The sequence below is a fragment of the Abrus precatorius genome, unplaced genomic scaffold (assembly GCF_003935025.1).
Source record: "Abrus precatorius isolate BTA unplaced genomic scaffold, Abrus_2018 Scaffold2, whole genome shotgun sequence".
NCBI classification, from domain to species: Eukaryota; Viridiplantae; Streptophyta; class Magnoliopsida; order Fabales; family Fabaceae; genus Abrus; species Abrus precatorius.
In genome coordinates this window covers 6,666,993-6,692,105 of record NW_020874362.1, presented here as the reverse complement: position 1 = coordinate 6,692,105, position 25,113 = coordinate 6,666,993, and the positions used below count along the sequence as shown (strand labels likewise).

The window sequence follows — 25,113 nt, the reverse complement described above, 5'->3', positions numbered from 1 at the left end:
ATGTTTTTAATAAATTTGTTAATAATATTTAGTTTTTATATAATTTATCATTTATTATTATAAATAAATATAATTTTATCAATTTACATGGATCACGAAAAAAAAACTAATTATCTTTACACTAACACCTAATATGAAAGATCATTGTTATCTTCTTTTACTATTTAATCGTTAAATTTAAAATTTATTCTGATTTGAGTTGTGTTATTCTTATAATAAATATTTACAAACAAATTTACAGTAATGTTATTTATTTATTTCTCTTTATCAAACTTTTCATATAATCTCAGTTTTTTTCGCATGCTATATTTAAGTGATATATTATTTTTATAACATGCTTTAAATAATTTTATTATTATTATTATTACATCACTAGTTTGTAAGTAAAAAATAATATACTTTTAACTATTAATTAAAATTGATTAAAAACTCTAAAAATATGTAAATATCACTTTATTTTTAATCTAATTTTTATATTATTATAATTTTCAATAAATTTTATCTAATAATAAAAAAGTATATTTCTAATGCTTTTAAATCGTAAATTTTGTTTTCATATTTCTCTATTAAATGTGATAATAATATCAAATTATCCCTATCAAAATCCAGTAGCATCAATTTTTTCCAGAGAGATAGCACATTATTGTAAGAGTTCTGTTGTTTGTACTACTATTTTAAATGTCTATACCCTATATTTATATACTATTGTATTTTTTTTTTTAAAAAATATTTCCTTTGTGTAAATCACATCACACCCTAAAAGAAAACAAGAGGAACATCATTAATGTCCCTGTAGCTGTGTGTCCAGGGAAAAATGTTAAAAGAACATTTCCATTATGGTAAATAAACGAATTAAATCTTGGTTCAGTCTTTGGAGTACATGCATTTTCAATTTTTCTTAAAGTAAATAAAAGGAAATCGAAACATTAATTGAAAAACCACGAGATATAGGGCAGAATAGCATCATCGTTATACATACAAGTACATATTATTTAATTGCAAATAGACCAATTATCTGTGTGACACGTGGCATAAAAATAAACCATTTAGTTTTCGAACAATAAAGGAACTAAATGTATCTGAACCGCGCGATCAATCTTGAACGAACGTCTCAGATGTCCACAAAGATTGCTTACCCTTCAGTTTGGACCACTTTATAAATACCGAAGCATGGAAAGTTCGTAGTGGTTCTTTCTCTCTGTGTGTAACTAGGGTGACCGGAACGGCGAAGATAGAGTCAGATCGGAAGAGGAAGAAAGCGTCGATCTCAGCCGCGGATCGAACGGAGAAGGATAATCGGAAGAAGAAGGCAAGGATGTCATCGTCGAACAGACAAGGTGGTAGTGGTGGAGTAGAGGTTAGGGCATCGCACATATTGATAAAGCACGAAGGTTCTAGGAGGAAGGCTTCATGGAAGGATCCAGAAGGACGCGTCATCAAGAACACAACGAGAGAAAACGCCGTTTCTCAGCTGAAGGCATTCCGAGACGACATCGTTTCTGGCAAGGCCACGTTCGAGGACATCGCCTCTCGCTTCTCTGATTGCAGCTCTGCCAAACGCGGCGGTGATCTTGGTCAGTTTTCGCCAAACCTCTGTCCAAAATTTAAACAAATAAAAATTGAAGTGATTTTTTATTTAGTTGTGTACGGATTCTATGAGCGCCTTGTCTTCTGATGAAAAATCTGATGGTTGAAATTTGAAAGTTATGTGATTATTCAAAATTAATGGCTGTTAGGGTTCGATGTCGGTCGGAGTTGTTGATCTGAATCAAGTGTTAATATTTCCTGCTATCATAATCTTTCTCTTAGGATATGTGAGGGAGATAGGTTTTAGAAGGGAAGGGAGTAAAGGATAAATATTTTATTTTTAAATTTAAAGAGTTGTATAACATTTATAAAAGTTAATAAAAGATTAGTATATTAAGTTTATATTTAATAATATTATTTTATGGCTTTTATTTTAAAAAATTATAGAATTAGAGAATATTAATCATAAATAGAAATTTTATGCTCTCTTCCGAAGTCGGAACTCTCAAACACCACCCTTAGTTGGTCCTTAGTTGAGTGAGATTGGTAACCTAAATCATGATCATGCTCCGGATCCTTTGTTGCTATAAAAATTACCTGAGTGTTTTGGAACCTAAATCATGTTATGGTAACCTAATTTAGGGATTTTATTTGGAGGCAGTTTCTATCTGATTTTTTGCGTGCCTTATCAACGGATTTGCAGTGTTTAACAGAACATTGAACTTAACTTTGAATGACATCTTTCTGTTGCTGTTGTAACATTGGTTTCTCCTTAGGTCACGTTTTGTATGAAATTTTCTTCATGTCTCGGTTTATTGAATTCATATCACGTATGCTAGATAGCTATTCTGAATCAAGTATGAAGTTAATGTGACTTCCACCAGTTTGTCTAAGTAATTTGGTCTGATCTTCACTACAATAGGGGGTGAAACTGCATTAATCTTGGAAGTTTCTAATGCATCTCTCAAGCTTTTGTTCTTTTTTAATTTTAAAAATATAAAAACTTGTAAAATAACTATTTTACACTTCAAACCTTCCCGTCCATAAAGAGTATCTAAATAGTATACATTTCATGTCATTGTGTTTAATATTAAATGGGAAGAACTGAAAGGTTGGTAGTATGAGTACTTTATCTGTTCCAAGTTAGAGTGAAAATGGCTTTTGATTTGATGTAGTGATGGTATATATTTGTTGGGCTTCTTGACATTGCTTTGGTCTCATGACAATTAGTGTTTGCTAGCTGTAAACAAATCAAATATTGCTAGAATCCAATTTGAAGGTCTAGCGTTCAAGTGTCTATCAAGACAACTGATCTTTCAATCTGTGTTACTGTCTAGTATGTTTTGTCCGGTTGTGAAGACAAATGAATGCTGTTCTACGAAATTCCTGACTTCTTGGACATTAAATTCATTTTTACATAGTCAGAGAGGATTGTATCTTCACTTAGTCACCGGATTCATATCTCAAGTGAAATTGCCTAAATTTCTTTTCGTAACTTCATTAATCTATTGAAGTGAAATAACTTTCTTCGATCCAGGTCCTTTTGGTCGTGGCCAGATGCAGAAGCCTTTTGAAGAAGCAACTTTTGCTCTTAATGTTGGTGAGATTAGTGATATTGTGGATACTGACAGTGGAGTCCACATTATTAAGAGGACAAAATGATTATTACACGGAGTATTCTTCTAGTGGGGAGAGACATTAACATCTGTAGAAGATTTCCAGGATTCTTGTTCAGCTCAGGATCTGTTGATATATTGATGTTCTAGACATGGCAGAGCCATGTTTTTGGATTATATATTGTTTTCGCGACAACTAAAAACGTGTGGTATGCTTGTAATTTCGAAAGATATTCACAAGGTTTGGATACTATTGTCATTGGCTAGAGCGGATTTTTTGCTGGTACGTGAATTTCGTGGTTTCACCCTTTAGATGCGTTCCTACAGAATGAATAGAATTTAACTCAAGATACGCCATCTCCTCTTTGCATTTCTGCCTAAGACGCATTCAGCGTTGGCGCCTCTTACATGTCATTAAAACCCAATGATCTTATCTCGGTATTTCCATGGAATTGAACAATCAGTTATTTTGTAGCGCGATAAAAGAGTTGTGGTTGGATAAAGTACTGATATATTTAATAAGTTTAAATGTTGTTTATATAACATTTTGAAATGATGTAAAAAATAAAAAAATCCGTAGGTCACATAAAATTTTTTTTCTAAAAAATCTTCCCTAACATTTTCTTGATATGGTTGGCATCTTTAAGATCAAAGATATATATCCTTGTATGTTAATGCATTTACTATCAAACTAAGAATGTCAATAATTATAGTACCTATTTTCATATTTGTATTTTAAAAGAATATTGACTTAATTTCATACTTGTATAGTTACTAACTTTAATTCTTATACTTCTGCTTTTTAAGTATTTGGATATATATTAAGAGAAAAATATACTTATATAATTTCACATAAATAATATAATAATATAAAAATTTAATATATAGATGTTAAATAAAGTTTAAATATAGATAAAAAATAAATATTCAAATATTTATGGATATTTTGTAACCTAAGCTATCTTTGTCGTTTTTAAGTGTTTACAGGTTTTGATTAACATATTATATGTAATGAGAGTCAATATTATTTTATTAATTTATTAGCTACATAAGTAATATTTTTATGTTATTATATTATTATTTTAATATGGATAAAGATAAATTTGTTATTCAGGATGTTATATAAATTTTTTAATTTTTTCAAATATTTTTATTTGTATATAAAATTTATAACACTTAATATATTATTTCTATTATTTTAAAATAAATTATATTTTAAATTATTTATAATTTTATCAAATTTTATTTTTTGAGATATACTATTTATAAATATGAAATTAAATTAATATTTTTTATATCGTAAGATAATGTTTTAAATAATTTTATTACATCTCATCATCCCTATACTTCAACTATTTCTATTTATTTAACTCTACTTATACATGTAGATGTGCTAAGTAAAATTACTATAATCCACTTCTATAATAAATATAATAGCAAATAATATTAAAGTCAATTTAAATCGATTTTTATAATAAACATAGTAATAATAGACAACATAAAAAAGTGGATGAAATAAAAGTTGATTAAAATAGATTTTTCATTTACACAATCATATGATAGATATAGTGGCAGCGAGCAGTGAATAAACAATAGATTGAACAAAAATTAAATGAAAGTAGATTAAAATCGAATTGTAACCCAAATTAGAATATTCATAAACTTATTCAATTCAAGACATATATATGTAATATATCAGTTAATTTAATTTATTTTAGTAAGAAACTCAAAAAAATATTTGTGTAAAAAATATTTTGTATAGTGTTATATATAAATAAATTTTTAAAAAAATTAATCTCATATCAATCGTATAATAATACAATATTAGCATAGTTAAACAACATAAAAAATATAAAAAAGTAAATAATTTTTTTTATTAAAAATACGAAAAATTAATAATTTTTATGATTTATTTTATTATTGAATATATTTTTATGTAACAACTATTTATATGTGATGTAAATATTATTTTTATTAGATATTTTTAAATTTTTTATTCATGCATTTTGAGTAATGTAAATATTTATATTAAATTTTTTAACGTCATATTTTGTACCAAAAAATTAAAAATAAAATTATAAATTGAAAGACAATATTACTCAAGATAAAAAAAATTCTATTTTAAAAAATAAAATAATTATTGCCTATAAAAGAATAGAGTAGAAAATATAAGACATGAAATTACATAAAATAAACAATGAAATCTTTATTTTGACCAAAATTTTACAAAAATATGCACAAAAATTTTCTAAAAAATTAAAAGTGGATTGAGTTCTTATTTTCTTGAATTTCTAGTTGCTCTATTCATTGATTCTATGCAATGTAAATAAGAGAAATAATTAATTATTTATTGCAAAATAACATGTCTAAAATTAAAATAAAATTAATATTTAAAAGAAGAAGGTAGAATAATATTTTTTGTTATTACGATGCACTTTACAATGAGATTCTCTTTTTTTGCAACACATATTAACATTATATTTTAAAATTAAATACCAGTGTCCACTTATTGTCTTCCTTTGATATTCACTAATAAGATCTGTTATTAAAAGAATATACTCAAAATATTAAAAAAAATGAAAATCTACAATATTACTATAGTATTTTAGCAATGTATGAAATAAGAAATTGTCCACATTTAAACACTCATTTTGCAAAAAAACACGATAAAAGAAAAAAAATCTAACTTTGTTGAATATGACTTAATGATTAACATTTGTTCCTGCTAAACGATGAAAAAAATACATAACAAAGGTGTGTAAGTAATAAAAAAATTAATTAATCATGATACTTTATACAATCTATAAAAAAAAAAAAATCAATGTCATATACAATCACTTATAAATAAAAATATGCTTATATACTTTACATAAGTAACATAATTAATAATATATATATATATAATATGCGGGTATGGAGAGGGATGAGTAATTAAATACTTGTACTTGTACTCATTCTCATTAAAATTTGTGGTTTTTTCCATACCACTCGTTTAGCAGATAAATTTTGCAAGTATCATCGAGTACTTTACTCGTCATCCCTAGGTACAAGCTTCATATTGTGTCACATTATTTGTGCAATCAAAGCATAACATGACTTTGACAGAGATTTATTATCTCTTAGTGTGAGAACAAGATGGCTCCAATCCCATGGGCCATCATATTGGATGCATCATCAAATAGTAATATTCACTTTTCTTTCTTTAACAAATCTTCTTTCTGGGACAGAGTTAGAATATCTTTGTCAAGGAAGTCATGTTGCATAGATTGATATTTATTCATAGGTTGGTGGGTTAGAATTTTGCTTATATACTTCCTTTGATTGCCTTCTAAGTAACATGTATAATGTTGTATGCTGAGAACAATATTTTTTAGCGAGCAATTCACTCAATGAGAGCAGGTTTTACGAGAATCTATCATAGATACCAACCAAGTGATATGGCTTAGCATATTTTAGTCGGTAGGCAACCTAGGCTAACTAAGTAGGAATGAAAATAGGTTGGGTTAGGCTAAACTTTGATTAAATAAGCTTGACCCTACTTAAAAATTTTAAAACCTAAGTTTGGCTTATTATATGTCATAGGTTTTTTATTAAGCTTAAATCTAGCCTTTGTAAAAGCCTACTTTAGCCTAGTAGCCTTTTTAATGTTATTCTTCGTATTGAAACTTTCAAATAAATAAATAAATAATTTTATTATTTTTAATTGAAAAATACATTTTGTTAACCTAAAAATAAAAAAAAAATAGTAAGAAAGAGTAACATATAATATAAATCAGCATGTAAGAAGATGATGGATGAGACGAACTAGCAATAGATATAATCGAGACAACAAATCAACTTTATGCATATAATATAGATCAAGTAACAATAACACAAAAGCTTCTACCAAGTAGGACTCTCTCTCTTATAAGGCATGTAATAGGCACATTCTTTAACTCTAACGAAAAGGATTAAAGTTTCTCATTTAAAATTATTTTATTTAATATAATATTATATTATGTTTTTATATAAAATTATTTAATATATTACTATAAATTTTATGAGTTTTAAACAGGTCATTCTAATAGGCTTAATAGACTTTTTTTTAAAGTTCAAATCTGACCTACATAATTAATTAAGCATATAAAAAAGTCTAAATTAAACCTATTACTTAAATAAGTCAAGTCGGACTAGACTTTAAGAAGGTTAGGTCGTAGGCTCCTCTTGGACAATCTAGCCTATTTCCATTCCTAAGGCTAAGGCACAACAAGTTAGTTCAAGCATTGAATAATTGACTTCATAATCAGTGAATTTTTTAATCAAGTAATAGATTAAGTGTTCTTTTCTCCCTAAATCATCATGTTGTCCTAATACATAGCCCATGGACTGGTCCAAGATAGTAAGGTACATGGTCAAGGACCTACTTAGGATAAGAGGTATCAAAATTGGTGGATTTTGTAGATATTGCTTGATCTTTTTGAATGTCACTTGACAATTATCATTTCAGACTATTGGTTGAGTTTTGCATAATAATTTGAATATCAACTTGTATGTAACGGTTCAATGAGAAATGAAATGAGCAATATAGTTTAAATGCCTTAGAAAACCCTTTGACCTCTTTCGTTGTGCAAGGAGCTGACATTTCTAGGATTGCACAAGCTTATTTGGATCCACTTTAATTATTTTTTGGCTAACAATAAAACCAAGTGATTTTCTTTTACTTTTCATAAAAAAAAAATGCACTTAGGTTAAGTCTTAACTTTTCTCATTCATTTGAACAATTTCTACAAGTGGATGATATGTTCCTATTTAGATTTTGACTTTGCTATTATGTCATCTACATAAACCTCAATCTCTCACTGCATTATATCATAGAACAAAGTTACCATGACTCTCTGATATGTTATCCCAGCAATTTTTAGGCCAAATGACATGATCTTGTAGCAAAAAGTTCCCCAAGGTGTAATGATTGTGGTTTTCTCCATGTCTTTTTCAACTATTTTTATTTGATTATATCCTGAAAAGTCATCCATGTATGAGAAGAAAGTATGTTTGGCTATGTTGTCCATCAATATATCAATATGGGATAAGAAAATCATCATTGGAGCTAGCTCAATTTAAATTACAATAATCGACACACATTTAAACCTTCCATCTTTCTTAGTAAGTGGTACTATATTAGCAACTCAATTAGGATATTTCGCGATAGCTAAAAAGTTAGCATCATATTTTTTTTTTCTTGACTTCTTTTCTTATCTTTAAGGATACTTTAAGCTCCATCCTTCTTAGTTTTTCTTGTTTTGGTGATACGTAGGTTTTAATGATAACTTGTATTCTACAATGTTTGTGTCAAGTCTTAACATGTCTTGATATAACCAGACCAAAATATCATTGTATTCTCACAAGATTTTCACCATTTTGATTGCATTATTTGTGTTTTATAGAGGTACCAATTTTGATTTCTCTCTTATCATTTTTATTTTCCAAATTAATAATTTTCACTATTTTTCATGAGGCAAAATTTGTCTCTCCTCTTGTATTATTACTTTAGTAATTCTAGGAAAGGCTCAAAATCTTTCTCACTTTGGTCATTAGCTTAATTGATGAGATTTTTAAAATTAATTATCATAGTGTTAGCATTGTCATTTTTAAGCATGTCAATTTTGAATATGCGTTGTTGAGCAATAAGATATTGTTTGAGGGAAAGAAAAATTCTCTAAGTTACAAAGGCCCTTATCAGACTTTCATGGTAAGAAATAGATTGTCTTTCTGAGGAGAAAACATACCTCGGAGACCAATGACATGAGCATATTTTTTGACTAAAATAAAAAAGAATCCTAGGTTTCTACATCCTGACGAGACGAGGACTCGTGAAAAATTTAAATTTAAAATCTTTCATCGAAAAGAATGCCACATTTCAAGTAGTTTTGAAGGGTCATGAGATGTCGAAAATAATATGGCCTTTCAAAGAGTTTTTGAGGATTTTTAAGCCTCTAGAATGAAAGGAGCCAAAATTGGTCAAAAAAAATAGGAATTGGTAGGGAAGTTATTCTAAGTCTATGAGACTAGGGATGAAAATAGGTCAGACCGCCTGACATGGGCCTGGCCTGGTTTAGACCTGACCTTTTTAATAAACAAAAAAGGCTTAGACTTTTTTTTAAGGTCTGTTTAAGTAAACAAACTAAGTCTGAGCTGCTTTCAAAGCCTGTTAAGCCTGACAGACTAGCCTGTATATACATATATATATATATATATATATATATATATATATATATATATAGTGCTCTGAGATACTATCTTTGTAAGCTTTTCTCCAAGTTTTTAATAAAATCTTGTTTCTGTACATTTCTCTCTTCTCCTCCAACTGGTTCTATTCGAACTACCGTCATCCAGTTTTCTTCTCTTCTCCCTCTACTAGATCTATGTTTGTTCTACCACCGTTCTAGTTTCTTATGTTTTAATTTTACAAATTTATATTCTGCATTAATATTAGTAGTCCTGCTACTGCTTACTTTCTTTTCCTTTCAACTCTTATTTTTCTCCTTTGATCCACTTCGAGAAATCTGGTATCAGAGCTTGATGGGGAAGTAGGAATATAATTTGTTAATTGTTTAAAGCAATGTTCTTCTGGATCTGGGTTTTTAATTTATTTTGAAATTTCTATAACCATGGTTTATAGGCTGGACAACTGACATAAACTTACAAGGTTTAGATACTTCTTCTAGGATTCCTAGAACTGTTTACCAAACTACTGATAAGGAAGAAGAATAAAATCAAAGTATCCAATCTCCAACTTATTCCTCCCTTAATGAGTCTTATGATATTGTCTCATAAATTCATTATAGATAAGGAATCCCTTGGGAAAGATTTTTACTCTGAGGATTGGAAACCTCAAAGAGAGTGACTCTTCCAGAATTACAAGGTAAGACTAGATCTGATATCCAAGAGAAGTTTTATAAATTTTTCAAAAAAGTTAAATAAAATATCCTATTTTTTGATTGGTTTCATGTACCATTCAAAATAATATTGATTATCCCTGACAAGAGGATGTTATTAGTACTTCCTCTACTAATGTTATTTCTTGGCAGATTAAAGAGGGACAAATAGTCCAGAGTGACCTGCCTCCTTCAACTCAATATCAATTGCCAAACCTGAAAGACAAAGGCAGTAATCATGTTACTACTACTCTTTTCAAAACTAAAAATTCTAATGAGTCTATTACTTCCAGTGATATCCAAGGTCTTATGGAACAATTCAATTATACCAACAAGTATCTTTAGGTTTTAGGAGAAAAGATCTTTATTAATACTGTTAAAACTAAAGAGAAAGAAATAGCTTTTTTCTCTCATACTCAATTAGAAAAATCTCTTTTCAAACCTTTCAAGATTAATGCCAAAGCTAAACAGAAAATCTTAGAGTTTAGGCAGAAAGAGAAAAACAAAGCTATTGAGGACAATCAGACTGACCTAATTAGTAAAATCACTAGTATGTTCACTACTGTTCCTGATACACCACAAACCTCCGAAGAGTCTAGTGCCAGAATTAAAACTAGGTCTCTTACCAAAACTGTCAATGACATTTCTAAAGATGATTCGGAACAATGTTCTGAAACAGATTATGTTTTAGTAGTTAATCTAGTTTATACTAACAGTAAAACTGGAAAAATTCTTCTAAGCTTTATTATAATAGAGCTACTGCTCCTTATTTAGTTTTAGAAGATAAGCATAATCATCCAATTCAAAGCTTCAATGCTAATGAAATTTATATTTGGAATATTGACAGAATTTCTGAATATAATATCATTTCTAAGCTCCAACGCATGTGTGTTGTTGCCATGGGCTGCTTTACTAATAATAATTATGATGAAGAAACAAGTGTTTATATTCTTATAGCCGGTTTTACGGGTCAGCTCAAAAAATGGTGGGATAATTATCTCATTGAAACTGATAGAGAACATATCCTCTCTGCAGTAAAAATAGATGATAAAGGCAAAACCATTATCAACAACAATGAACAACTTCTCGATGCAGTATATACCTATTATACTGCATTGCTCAACATTTCCTTGGAGATTCTTCTTTATGGAAAGAAATATCTAGAGAATTATTATCCAACCTCAAGTGTAGAAGCTTAGGAGAACATCAAATTTACAAAGATACCTTCATGTCTAGGGTCTACATTAGAGAAGATTGTAATAACCCTTTTGGAAGGAAAAATTCATTGATGAGTTACTCAAATCTTCTGGAGATCTTATTAGAAGTAAGCTTCGAAATTATTCTGTCAATGGTGATATTCCTTATGACAATTTTAGTTATGGCCAGCTTAGTGTTATTATTATTAAAAATGCCATGAAAGTTTGTCAAGAAGATAAACTTCATAAACAGCTTGCCAAGGAAAGAGTCTTGAACAAAAAAGAGTTAGGATCCTTTTGTAAGTAATTTGGTCTTCCTTCTTGCTCTGTCAAAAAAAAAAAAAACAAACTTATAAGAAAGAGACTGTTGAGTCTCACAAAAAACTTTATAAAAGGAAGTACAATAGAAAACTTCCTAGAAAACATGGGGAAGATGTCATTCCTAGCAATATTCCCAGAAAATCCAGAACAGGTGTAACTTGTTATAATTGTGGTAAACCCGGCCATATCAGTAAATACTGTAGGCTCAAGAAAAAAATTAGTAATTTCAATCTTGATCCTTCGATTGAAGATCAGATTAATAATCTTCTCATTGAATCCTCTAAAGAAGATTCTGCTAAAGACTAGAAAATGGTTCTAGCACTAAACCAACTACTATTCAAGATCTTCAAATCGAGATTAATAACCTCAAAAAAAGAAATTCGTGAAATTAAAGATCAACAACAAATTCATCAAATTATTCTTTCACAATTGATGATGATAATGATTCTGAAGTTGTTGAAGAAATTTTTTTTGAAAAGAATGATTCTGAGAAAAAAGATTCTGGTAAGCTAGAAGAAATTTTTATGAATTTGATCAACAAGGTCAAAATTCAAAAATTTTACATTAACATCAGAATCATGATTGATGATTTTGTTCTTGATATTTTAGCACTTTTTGATACTGGTGCTGATTCAAATTGTATTTTAGAAGGATTAATTCTTACTAAATATTTTGAGAAAACTTCTGAAAAACTCAGTACTTCAAGCGGTTCCAAGCTTAAGATTAATTATAAATTATCTAAAGCTATTATTGAAAACCAAGGGTTTAAAGTTGAAACAAACTTTCTTCTTGTTAAAAATTTGAAGAATGAAGTTATTCTGGGAACTCCTTTTATTAAAGCTCTTTTCCCACTTCAAATTTCAAAAGAAGGAATTTCTACTTATCATTTAGGTAAGCAGATAACTTTTAAATTTTTCAGTAAACCTTTTAGTAAAAATATTAATTTTATCCAGAATAAAACTAACCAAATTAATTTTCTAAAAGAAGAAGTTTCTTTTGCTAACATTCTTAAGCAATTGAAGAATTCATCACTTTAGAAGAAGATTCAATCTCTTTCAGAACATATTCAATCTTCCATTTGCTCTGACCTCCCAAATGCATTTTAGAATAGGAAGAAATACATTGTGAGTCTTCCTTATGAGCCAAACTTTAAAGAAAATCAGATCCCTACTAAAGCTAGACCCATTCAGATGAATAAGGAACTTCTTCAATATTGTCAAAAAGAAATTAAAGATCTCCTAGACAAAAACCTCATTAGGAGAAGTAAGAGTCATTGGTTCTGTTCTGCCTTTTATGTTAACAAACAGGCAGAACTAGAAAGAGGTACCCCCAGATTAGTTATAAACTATAAACCCCTTAACCAAGTTCTTCAGTAGATTAGGTATCCTATTCCCAACAAAAAAGATCTGTTCAACAGACTCAACTCTGCTAAGATCTTTTCAAAATTTGATATAAAATCTGGATTTTGGCAAATTCAAATCTGTGAGGAAGACAGATATAAAACTGCGTTCATTGTTTCCTTTGGGCAATACGAATGGAATGTAATGCCCTTTGGTCTAAAAAATGCTCCTTCTGGATTTCAGAAAATTATGAACAAAATTTTCAATCATTATTCCAAATTCGTCATTATCTACATTGATGATGTTTTAATTTTTTTTTCCATTCTATTGACCAGCATTTTAAACACATAAATGTTTTCATTAATGTTGTCAAACAAAATGGTTTAGCTATATCTAAATAAAAAATAAATTTATTTCAAACCAACATTATATTTCTTGGTCACAATATTCACCAGGGAACCATCATTCCTATTCGTAGATCTATTGAATTTGCTAATAAATTTTTTGATAGAATCCTTGACAAAACCCAGCTTCAAAAGTTTTTAGGATGTCTAAATTATGTAGGTAATTTTATTCCTCACCTTAACAACATCATTAAGCCTTTATATGATAGGTTTAAGAAAAACCCTCCCTCATGGACTGATATTCATATTGATGTAGTCAGAGAAATCAAAACAAAAGTTAAGGAGATAAGATGTCTTTATCTCCCTATCCCTCAAGCTTTTAAAATTGTTGAAACAGATGCTTCTGACATAGGTTATGGTGGCATTCTCAAACAAAAAGTTAATTCTCATGAGCATATCATTGCATATACTTCGAAACATTGGAATTCTGCACAACAGAATTATTCAACTGTTAAAAAGAAGTTTTAGCAATTGTTTATGTGTTTCAAAATTTTAATCTAATTTATTAAATCAAAAATTTCTTATAAGAGTAGATTGTAAATCTGCCAAAGAAATTTTACAAAAAGATGTTAAAAACCTTGCATCAAAACAAATTTTTGCAATATGGCAAGCAATTTTAACTGTATTTGATCTTGACATAGAATATCTCAAAGGCACTTCTAATTCTCTCCCTGACTATCTCACTCATGAATTCTTACAAGATAAATAACATGCCTAGAAAGGCAATAGCCCCTTCCAAGGGAGGTACTGCCTATAGAGGAAGAGGAAGAGTCAAACTTGCTCTGACCCTTAACAAAAAATCAAAGTCTGCCTCTGCAGATTCCAGTTCTAATTCTTCAGAGTCATCAACTCTGGCTAGGTCATCCACCCAGAATGCTATCCAGATTGTAGAGTCATCTACTCAGTAATATGTAATTCCTAAAAAAGACTCATCTAATAAGGTTGATTCTTCACAAACCCAATCCAAAATATTCAAACAAACTAAGGCAGATTATGCTCTTCCCATTAGCACTCTTCTAGCTGTCTAACAAGGAAGCTTGAATAGTTTACCTAAAAAAATTTGGGTAGATATTGCTTCAGAAGATGATATGGAAATAGATTTAGCTAGTCTAAACACTATAATCCAGTCTTTCAATCAATTCCAAAAGACAATCAATCTTCTTAAGGAAACAAATAAAGCCATCAATATCTCAAAAGAAAAACAAAAAGTTACAAAAATAAACCACTATATAGCCAAAGGAAAATTTTCTTCAGTTATTCAAATGGAATCTAAGTTCTGGGACAAGAATCCTTATAAGGCCATAACTAAATTTTTCCCTCCTGGATTTTAATTAGGCCTTATGCCTCAAATAAAACTCGACAATTCTATGAGTTTATCTTAATAGAATTAGACTCTGTCTCCATTAAACACTACAAAGATCAAAAAGATCCATCCATTATAACTCACTCAACAATTCAAATCCTCAAAGTCCTAACACCAAAGAACTTTGGGAAAACTTAAATTCATACAAAAATTTCTCCAAGCCTTTTGACCCAGTAGGTTGTAATTACTAGGATTACATTGATGCTTGGACACGAACCTTTTGGTTTCAAAATAAAATCAATCGACATTCTTGGTTAATCTATTTTAAAAAGAATCAACAATATTATTTTCCAAAATGGTTCCTACAATGGTAGGACTATTTTGGACCAATTCAAGAAATTCTCCCCTCTCCTGTAAAAGAAGGATATTCAACTTTCAAAGATAGGTATCTACAGGATTCCAGAATTCTATGAGATTTGAAATGTTTTCTGCCTTTGCTCTCGCATGAGTATTCTCATGGCAGTATAGATATAGCAAAGTAGAAAATGAAGACATTCTTCACATTCTTCAAAGGTATTCCTTTGTAAAATGGTGGGGTCAATTCAATGCTGATCATGCAAGACCTCCTGGTGTTGCTGAATTTTTTGGAAATAATCCAAATTTATTAAAACTTGCTGATCCAGCAACATTTCAATTTCTTAATAAAAAATAAAAAATTGTAGCCTTTTTATTAGGGTGTGATTCTAAAGAGATGAAGAAAAATCTAAAATATGTTCTTGTTCTTCTGCAAAGCCAAGATGAAGCAGAATCTTTTTCAAAGCAAGATTCTAAAATAAATACGGAAGACATTTATCAAAATGAAGATGATTGCTTTGGAATAGATATTCAAGAATTATGATGCAATCTGACTTGTACTGTAGAAAATAGTTCTTGTAATTAAGCAGAACTGTAGAAACAGTATTTTATTTTCTTATATAAGGAGTCCTCGACCATAATATGAGACACCCTTTCATTTAGTGATTAGAGAGATAAAATCTTGTAAGCTTTTTCTCAAGTTTTTAATAAAATCTTGTTTCTGTACATTTCTCTATATATATATAATTTAAAAATACAACTGTCAAAATATGTTTAAATAATAAAATTTAATAATATATTCAGTTGGATAGCTAGTCTACCTAGGTAAGAGTTATTTAATAATAAATTATCATATTTGTTACATTTAAATAAGTTAAAGAGTGGTTAAATCTTTGAACACGAATAAGACGCAATCAAAACTGAACGAAATAAAATTAAAAAATGAAATAATATTATTATTGTTTACGGTGAAAAATGACAGTTGTAAACAAATAATCCAAAGATCAATCTGGGAACTGGATTTAGGTCCTCTTTGGGTTCTTTTAAGTGTGTTGTTAGCGTGATGCTCAAATTAACGGCGTAAAAGAGTATTAAGCAAGAATAGTGAATAATAAATGTGCAGAATTGAATCAAACGTAGATGTTTTTACAAAAATGTAGTAAACAGGAAACAAACAGCGTACAAAGATACAAGCAACAAGCACTGAAATTAAAATGCAGAAAGGTAAATGCGGGAATGTAAAGGTACTGAAATGTAAATGTACGACTCCTAGCACTGAACAGCAACAACCGTTATGTCTCCTTGTAGCTGGTGTCTGGCGCGGTGCAGGGTTTCAGCGTCTCAGAGAGTTTAGGTGCGGTGTCTGGGTGCAAAAAGTCGTCCTTTGTGAAATGGTGCTTTGGAGTATTTATAGACATGAAGATCATCACCGTTTTCCTCCTTTTGCGGGCACTTCTTAGTAACTGTCTTCAACTGTTGATGTTCACTATCCACGATTGCTTGTGATCGTGCTGTTCATTGGGGCTTCTTTCGTAACCGCTGTCGCCCATGATCTCCTTTGCGTAGTGGTGAATATTGATAACTACTGGTAACCGGTTTTGAATTTTTCAAGACTCCTATCTTTCGAGTATTTCTGAGAGGAATCTAGGAGACTCCTTAAATGTTATGGCCTTAGAATAGTTTCTTTTTGACTTCTCTTTTTGAGCCATTCTGGAGTTTTGAGAGCCTGTCTTGGTCTTGTGGACTTATAACATTTTCTTTGCTCATTTCTGTTTTTCGAGCAATTCTGGAGGGACTCTGGAGCTCGACCAGGTTTGTGGACTTAGAATATTTTCTGACCACTTCTTGTTTTCCGAGCAGTTTTGGGTGTCAGGGACTTGAAAACTCCTCAAAAACTTCTCGAAAAGCCATCAGTTTTTGTGGACTTAGAATATTTTCTTGTCAGTCCTGTTTTTTCGAGTAGTTTTAGATGTCAGTGACTTGGAAACCCCTCAAAACTCCTCGAAAAAGCCATCAGTTTTGTGGACTTAGAATATTTCTTGTCAGTCCTGTTTTTCGAGCAGTTTTGAATGTCAGTGACTTGGAAACCCTTCAAAACTCCTCGAAAAAAGACTTCAGTTTTGTGAACTTAGAATATTTTCTTGTCAGTCCTGTTTTTCGAGCAGTTTTAGAGAAAAATCAACAAGGTGACAAAAACCTCTAAAATAGCTCGAAATGTGTTCCTTTTATATTCAGGCTTATCTTTGGCTCCTTCTTGACTCTCAAAACTTGTTGAAATGTTGTTTTCTTCAAGATGATTTTTAACTTAGAAAATTTTCCTTATCCCAAACAGATGCCCCCCAAAATATTAATATCTCAGGTATATGAGATTTTAATATTTTTTATTTTGATATTTAATTGGAAAATTTTTATTTTCTAATTTTTCCGCCATTTCTTATGGCGTCTCTGCCACTTACCTGTTTTATGTCAGGCACGTCGTCCAAAGTCGGCGCCATAAATGCAGGTTCTGCCTGACAATTACCGAAAATGTCCCATTATTGAGACGTGCTCCGTTCTGTTGGGGATTCAAGGCCATTTTTGATCGAAAAGACACCCCACTATCTCTTCATCTTCCCACTAAGTGCCAAAATACTCTGGACTTGGGCTCTTGTGTGGGCCTTGCACGAGGTTGGGGACCAGTATAAAAAGCGAAGTTACCTTCTCATTTTTTACGCTTTCGTTTTTACTCTCCTACTTAAGAGCTTTGTTCTCTCTCTTCTGCTTCTTTTTGTGTCAAAATTTCTTCTGGTTCGTCCCTATCTTCCCTATTTCTCGTCAAAATGGCCTCCAAGTCTAAGGTTCCCTCTGACCTCTCGAGGAGGAGAAACTGGCTATTTGGAAATCCCAGGTACTCATTCCCTTTTCATTAGGCTCGAAACCTCATGCATTTTTAGGTCCTTTTGTTCCCCAGTCATCTGTCGAGTCTTCTTTTTCCGCTGATAGAGTCTTGGCATTCTCTTCCAAATATAACTTGGACTCTCTCGAGAATGCCCAAAAATTATTTAGAACTATGCCTCCTATAACCAAAGACTTATATTTGCCTTGGTTAGATAGAGTTGAGGGTGAAAAACAAGATAGTTGGAGGGTCATAGGAATCTATGATATCATTCAATTGTCTAGGTACAATCTGTCTTACAACTTCCCTATGATCATGAGTTCTCTTTTCTTCTGGGATCGAGCAACTAGCTCTTTCCACGTGCCTTGTGGTATGATTACCCCAACTCTTTTCGATGTGGCTGCCATTCTTGGGCTTAGGCCAACTGGTCCTTCATTTCGACCAGATTCTCATCCCAAAAATCCTGATGTAACCCCCAACTTCCAAAAGCTTTCTTGCCAACTCTTCATAACCTTGAATATGAATCGAGATGGTCCCGTTACTGATGAGGAGCATGTTGCTTTTCTGATGTTTTGGCTTTTCGCATATGTTTTTTGCTCGAGATCGCTCCAAGTACCAAAGACACTGCTTACTTTGGCCCAATTACTGCACGAAGAGTCTTCAATGTGCCTTGGGAAGCTTATCTTAGGGAATTTGTATGAGAATTTAAATGAGGCCGTAGCTTCATTTAAGTCTAATGACTTTCCTTCAGTTGTTAGTGGCCCCTTTTGGCTGCTTCAGCTCTGGCTGAATGCTATTTTTGAAGAAAAATTACAAAGCTCTGAACCACCCAATATTTCTCGAGAGATTGAAGGTTTTCGTCTGACTTTCTTGACTACTAACATAGCCAAAAAACACTATTGTAATGCTTTTCAACAATATTTCAATTTTTTCTTATCTCTTCAATCTTTCACTCCTCAACTTGCTCCTTTTTCTGCTCGAAAGGTAGGGCCAGTATGGTTTAAACGTCCTTTTCCTTCGAGAACCCCAAGTGCCCAGTCTGAAGTTTTAATGACATGGAGACAGTTTCTTTCATGTCAACTTCTTTTTTGTAGTTTCACTCATAGGCCCTATCAAGTGGTTGCTTATCAACCAAATCTGGTAGCTCGACAATTTGGGTTGGGCCAGTTAAAACCTTCTTTCATGCTGGAGGGGTCAAATCTCGATATTCTTGAAAACGCTCGAAAGAGTATTGATGATTTGAATGAGGCTCTTAGTTTCTTTCGAAAACGTAGGCCAGAAATTTCTCCTTTTGAGTTCGAGCCTATTTTCTACTGTACCAGCACTTTTCAAAGTTGGTGGTCTACTTATTATCATCACCCTGAGATATCTATCGAAGCGTGCAACCAGAAGATGACTTCTGCTTTTTCTCTATTTCAGAAGGGGGATCCAAAGGCCAAGACAAGAGGTACGCATATTCGAGAAATCCAATCATTTGAACGATTTTTTAAAGTACTTTACTTACCACAAAGAATATCCCAAACTATTTTTGAAGCTGCTCTTTCCTTGAGAGAAAAAACAAAAGAAAGAGTAAATAGGTATAGGGATTTTCATCCTTTTGAGAAGTTTATAGAAGAAATTACTTTTAAAAAATTTCGACCAACTTTTCCACCTTTGCCAAACTGTAACTTTGCTCTGGCTTTACCCATAATTTCACCTAAATGGGTCGATCTACCTTCGACTCTTTTGAACGAATTATCCCCTCCTCGAAGTAGAATAACAGCTTTGAAATTTTCTTTTAAAACTTATCCTTACCCTCTTCACCTTGATATTCAAGATGTGAGAATCCTTACAAAGTTTAAAGATGGTAAGATTTGCCTTGCTTTTTTTTTTTTTTTGAAATCCTTTTTTTTTATTATTATTATTAGATTTTAACATCTCGAGAAATTTTGCAGCTCTTCCGACATAACCTTTTGTTGGTCGATATGACCAAGAGGATTGGGAAGAGGATGAGCCTCCTAAGAAAAAACAAAAATCTACTCGAAAAGGTTCTTCTTTGACAACCCTTAAAAAGGGTTCTTCGTCTACATCCCAAGCTGCCTCTGGGGTATCTAAGGTAACTATTTTGACTTGGGTTTAATTAATTCTCGACAGGGTTTAAATTGTAAGCCTACTTCTTTTCTTTTCCTAGGCTAAGGCCATTCCCAAGACGAAGATTCCTACTAAGCCCCAAATTTCTATCGAGATGACTGCTTCAATTCCTGTGCAGCAGACACCTGATCAACCTTCAGCTCCATCAGTGGAGGTAAATTTTATCTTTTTTCGAGTACTATTCTGTCTTTTCGAGCAATTTTTTAATCCTTTTCTCTGTGGCAAGTCTCGACTGATGACACTCCAAGTGTCAATTCACCCCCTAGGGTCCGAAAAGACCCTAAAAAACGTTTGACTCCAATCCCTGAGGAGTCTCAAAAAATCTCGAGAAAAGAACCTGCAGCTACTGTCCAACAAGGGAATGAGGCAGCTTCTTCCTCGAGTTCTGGATCTTCGAGCTCTTCTTCGGATACTTCTTCAAGTTCTTCTAGCTCGAGTTCTGAAGATCGAGCTCAAACAGAACCAGCTCCTGAGGTAAGGTATCCTTTTACTCGAAATTTGGTCTTCATACTTGTGAATTTTTTCACTTCTTTTTCTCTAGGTACCCCCTATATCTCGACAAACATCGCCTCTGGGTTCTCCCGAGGTTGATGTTGTTACATATCAATCAGAAGAGGAGGGGTCCTTGCATGAAGTTGAGGAGAATGTAGCTGAAGAGGGAAACCAAATTCCTGAAAACCTCTAAATTTCTGTCGAAGGTCCTCCCAACATTGAAGTTGTGCCACCATCATCATCCATTAACTCAGAAATGAACTTGGATGATTTTAATGCCATGGTGGAGGAAGATCCAGAGGGGGCCATCGACAAAATTTTGGCTGGTACCTTCACCTTTTCTTCTTCATCTCATACTCCTTCAGGGTCACACTCAGAAGTCTCCAAGCCTGCTGAATCAACTGAAAAAATGCTCGAAGAGCTTAGGTCCTTGGTCTTTGATGCGCCAATGATGAAGAACCTTCCAACTGACAAGAACTTGGTTGCCAAGATCAAAGGCTTACTTTCTTCGTTGAAGGCTCAGCTCTCGACATTTCCTGAAGGGCTCCAACGTTTTGAGTCTCTTTTCATCGACTCTTTAGTAATTATAGACCAAACTGCTATGGTTGGTTCTAAACAAGATCAAGCTCGAGCTATGCAGGACTCTGCTTCTAATAAATTGAAAAAAGCTTGAACTGGGTTGGTCAAGGTAAAGGAATCGGCTACCAATGCCGATATGAAGCAAAAAGAGGTTGATGCTAGAATCGTTGATTTAGAGAAACAACTCGAAAGAGCTCGAAAGGAGTCAGAGATGCTGAAAAAAGCTAGTGCGGCTTGTGAGAAGAAAAGAAAAAATTTTATAGAAAATGTGAAGACCTTGACTATCGAGAGAGCTCAAGCTATGGAGGATATTTCGACTCTGGATGCACAATGTACGGCTCTTGAAACCAGATATCAAAATTTGAGAGCCGTTTACACTGAAACGCGCTCGAAGCCTCATTTTTTATTTTTTCATGTATTTTTCTTTGAATTCTAGTAGTTATTTTAATGTAAATACTCGAATTCTACTTTAAATGATATTTATTCATTTGGCTTTTTTACTACTCGAATTATCTTTTTGCCTTGACTTAAGTTATTTTTACTTCATGTATTTCTAGTTTGTATGGTTTTAAGTACTTACCGTTAATCGACATGATTCGACTATTAGTTCTAAGTTCTCGAATTGAATACGCGTTATTTGAAAACACATTTTCAATCTCGAAGGGGTCTTCCCAATTGGGTGACCATTTTCCAAGTTTCCTTGATTTTTTGTCGAACGGTAAAATTACTTTCCATACTAATTCACCAGCATTAAAAAACTTGCCTCGTACTTTTCTGTTGTATGACCTCGTAATTCTTTCTTTCTGTCGAATCATTTTCTCTAAGGCACTTAAGCGAATTTCATCCAGAACATTCAATTCATCAAACATTAAGGCCCAATAATCTTAACTTGGTAACTCGAATTGCCGCTGTAATCTAACTGATTGTAGATTCACTTCAACAGGTAAAACGACTTTATGGCCATAAACAAGTCGAAATGGGGTTGTCCCCGTGGCCTCATTTGGAGAATTCCTATATGCCCATAATACTTGGCTTAAAGTGTCATGCCAATTTCTTGGTTTTGATCCAATGTGTTTTTTAATTAACTTGATCAAAATTTTATTTACTGCCTCCACTTGTCCATTGGCCTGGGCATAATATGGGGTTCGAAGTTATCATTTTTACATTCAAGGACTCAACATATTGAGTTAATTTTTTACCTACAAAAACAGTTCCTTGGTCCGTTGTCAAAGTTTCTGGTATACCAAATCGATGAATTATATATTCGTCGATAAAATTAACAACATCACTCTGAGTAACTTCTTTCAATGGAACTGCCTCAGCCCACTTCGTAAAATAGTCGACAGCTACAATGATATATTTATGGCCTTTTGTCGAAGGAGGATGAATTTGGCCAATTAAATCCAGAGCCCAGCCTCGAAAAGGCCATGGTTTAATTATTGAATGTAATTCTGAAGCTGGAACGTGTTGAATATTACCATGCTTTTGACATTCGTCACAAGATTTTGCGTAGTCAAAGCAATCTTTAATCATCGAGGGCCAGTACAATCCTTCTCGAAGTAACATCCATTTCATTCTTTCTCCATCTTGATGAGCTCCGCAGATCCCTTCATGGATTTCTGCCAGGGCAATATAAGCCTCATGTTCGTTAAGACATCGAAGTAAAGTGCCATCAACACCCCTTTTATACAATTCGTCAACCACAATTGTATAGTTAATTGCTCGAAATTTTGTTTTTCGATCAGTTGGAATGTTGGGGTCCTTGAGATAATTGACTAAAGGTTTTCTCCAATCTTGGTCAGTTAAGTCATTTATGTTTAAGATCTCAAGGTTTGCTGACCCTAACTTCTCCCTTATCTCTGTTAATTTTGCCAGGTTTTCACCTGAAATTCTATATTTCGAGGCAATTTGGGCTAATTCATTGGCCTCTTGATTTTTGTTTCGAGGAATATGTTCTAGAATGACTTTGTCAAATTTTTGTAATAACTTATTCACTTTTACCCAATATTCGACGAGGTTTCTACTTAAACATTTATATTCTTTGGTTAACTGCTTTATTACTAACTCAGAGTCTCCTCGAATGATTACATTTCTTGCCCCGAAATTTAACAGTATTTCAAGTCCAGCTAATAATGCTTCGTACTCAGCTTCATTGTTTGAACAAGCTGATTTTATCTCGAAGAGTAATTTCGTTGGGATTTCGTCTGGTGAAATTATCAGTATTCCGATTCCAATTCCATTTCTATGACTAGATCCATCGAAGTACAATTTCCATGACTTTAGACTTATAAAATCTACTTCTTTGATTGGAATCGAATGATCAACAACGAAATCAGCAACAACTTGGCCTTTTACAGATTTTAGTGGTTTGTAAATTAGAGAATACTCTGTTAAAGCCGACGCCCATTTTCCAACTCTACCATGAAGGATAGGTTTCGACAAGAAATATTTTATTATATCGTGATGTGAATAAACATGTACATCAAAAGGCCTAATATAATATTTCAATTTCTCACAAGAAAAATATAGACACAAACATAATTTCTCGATTGGACTATATCGAGATTCTGCACCTATCAACATTCGACTAAGATAGTAAACTGCTCTTTCGACACCATTTTCGTCTTCTTGAGCTAGCATGCTCCCAATAGTTTCTTCTGATGTCGAGATATATAACTTCAAGGGAAAACCTTTCTTTGGCGGAACCATTACTGGTGGTTTTGTCAGATATTGCTTTATCTCCTCGAAAACAGCTTGATGCTCTACCTCCTATCGAAACTCTTCTTCTTTCTTTAACTTCAATAGGGGTGAGAAGATTTTAACCTTGCCAGAAAGGTTGGAAATAAATCTTCGTAGAAAATTTATTTTCCCTAGCAACGATTGCAGTTGTTTTTTAGTCGAAGGGGCTTGTGTCTCAGATATTGCTTTGGCCTTATTCTTGTCGATTTCAATTACTTTTTGGTGAACAATAAATCCAAGGAACTATCCTGTAATAACACCAAAAGCACACTTTAGAGGATTCATCTTCAAGCCATATTTTCGCATTCTTTCAAATGCTTGTCGAAGATGACCAACATGGTCACTTTTATACTTAGATTTCACGACAATATCATCAATATAAACTTGCAAAAATTTGCCTATTATGTCATGAAAAATAGTGTTCATTGCCCTCTGGTATGTAGCTCCAGCATTTTTTAATCCGAATGGCATTACTACCCATTCATAAGTTCCTAAAGCCCCAAGGCATCGAAAAGTTGTTTTCGATATATCCTCTTCAGCGATAAAAATTTGGTTGTACCCTGAATAACCATCTAACAAACTTAAAATTTCATTACCTGCTGCCGAATCTACTAACATATCGGCTATTGGCATAGGGTATTCATCTTTTGGTGTAGCAGTATTTAGATTCCGAAAATCAATGCAAACTCTAAGAGATCCATTTTTCTTAATCACAGGTACTATGTTCGAGATCCAGTCAACATACCTGGTTGTACGAATAAACTTTGCTCTAAGGAGCCTTTCAATCTCTTCCTTGATTTTTGGCAAAATCTCTGGTGCAAATCTCCTAGGTGGTTGCTTTACTGGCCTCTTTTCAGGTCGAATTGGGAGTCAACGTTCGACTAATTCCCTCGAAAGGCCTAGCATCTGGTCATAATCCCAGGCGAAGCAATCCTTAAATTTCCTTAGTAGCTTGATTAATTGGTCTTTCACTTCTCCGTCGACCAATTTACTGATGAAAGTTAACCTCGGCCCCTTCTCATCTCTAAGGTTCACTTCTTCTAAGGGATCTTGTGCCTCCATTTTTGGTCCTTTTCGAGCTGAATCTTTCTCGAAGCTAATCGGTGCATCATCGTAGATGCAATCAAGCCGGACATCGTTGCCTTCGGTCTCTAGAACCGATCCTTCTTGAATCACACATGTTTCGAGTTCTGTGTGCCTTTGTTCGGCTAGATAAGCCGAATTTGACTTAATGGCCGAATATGGTGAATCGGCCTCCAATCCTTCGGCCACTTTTAGGGCCGCTTCTCTTCTTTCGGCTAGATGAACCGAACTTTCGACCAT

The 25,113-nt window shown here is 32.5% G+C and overlaps 2 protein-coding genes across 2 annotated transcripts; one reads left to right on the top strand and one right to left on the bottom strand.

The window, feature by feature from the left end:
* Positions 1 to 1,177: 1,177 nt before the first annotated feature.
* Positions 1,178 to 3,482, top strand: LOC113858708 (peptidyl-prolyl cis-trans isomerase Pin1). Its single transcript, XM_027491444.1, has 2 exons — positions 1,178 to 1,574; positions 3,065 to 3,482. Exons 1-2 carry the CDS (start codon positions 1,316 to 1,318, stop codon positions 3,187 to 3,189), a joined length of 384 nt encoding a protein of 127 aa, XP_027347245.1. The 5' UTR covers positions 1,178 to 1,315; the 3' UTR covers positions 3,190 to 3,482.
* Positions 3,483 to 21,935: 18,453 nt separating this feature from the next.
* LOC113859366 lies at positions 21,936 to 25,113 on the bottom strand. Its single transcript, XM_027492162.1, has 4 exons — positions 24,797 to 25,113; positions 24,268 to 24,637; positions 22,255 to 23,820; positions 21,936 to 22,178 (listed from the first exon to the last, which is right to left on the bottom strand). The coding sequence occupies exons 1-4, from the start codon at positions 25,111 to 25,113 to the stop codon at positions 21,936 to 21,938; spliced, it is 2,496 nt and encodes an 831-aa protein (XP_027347963.1).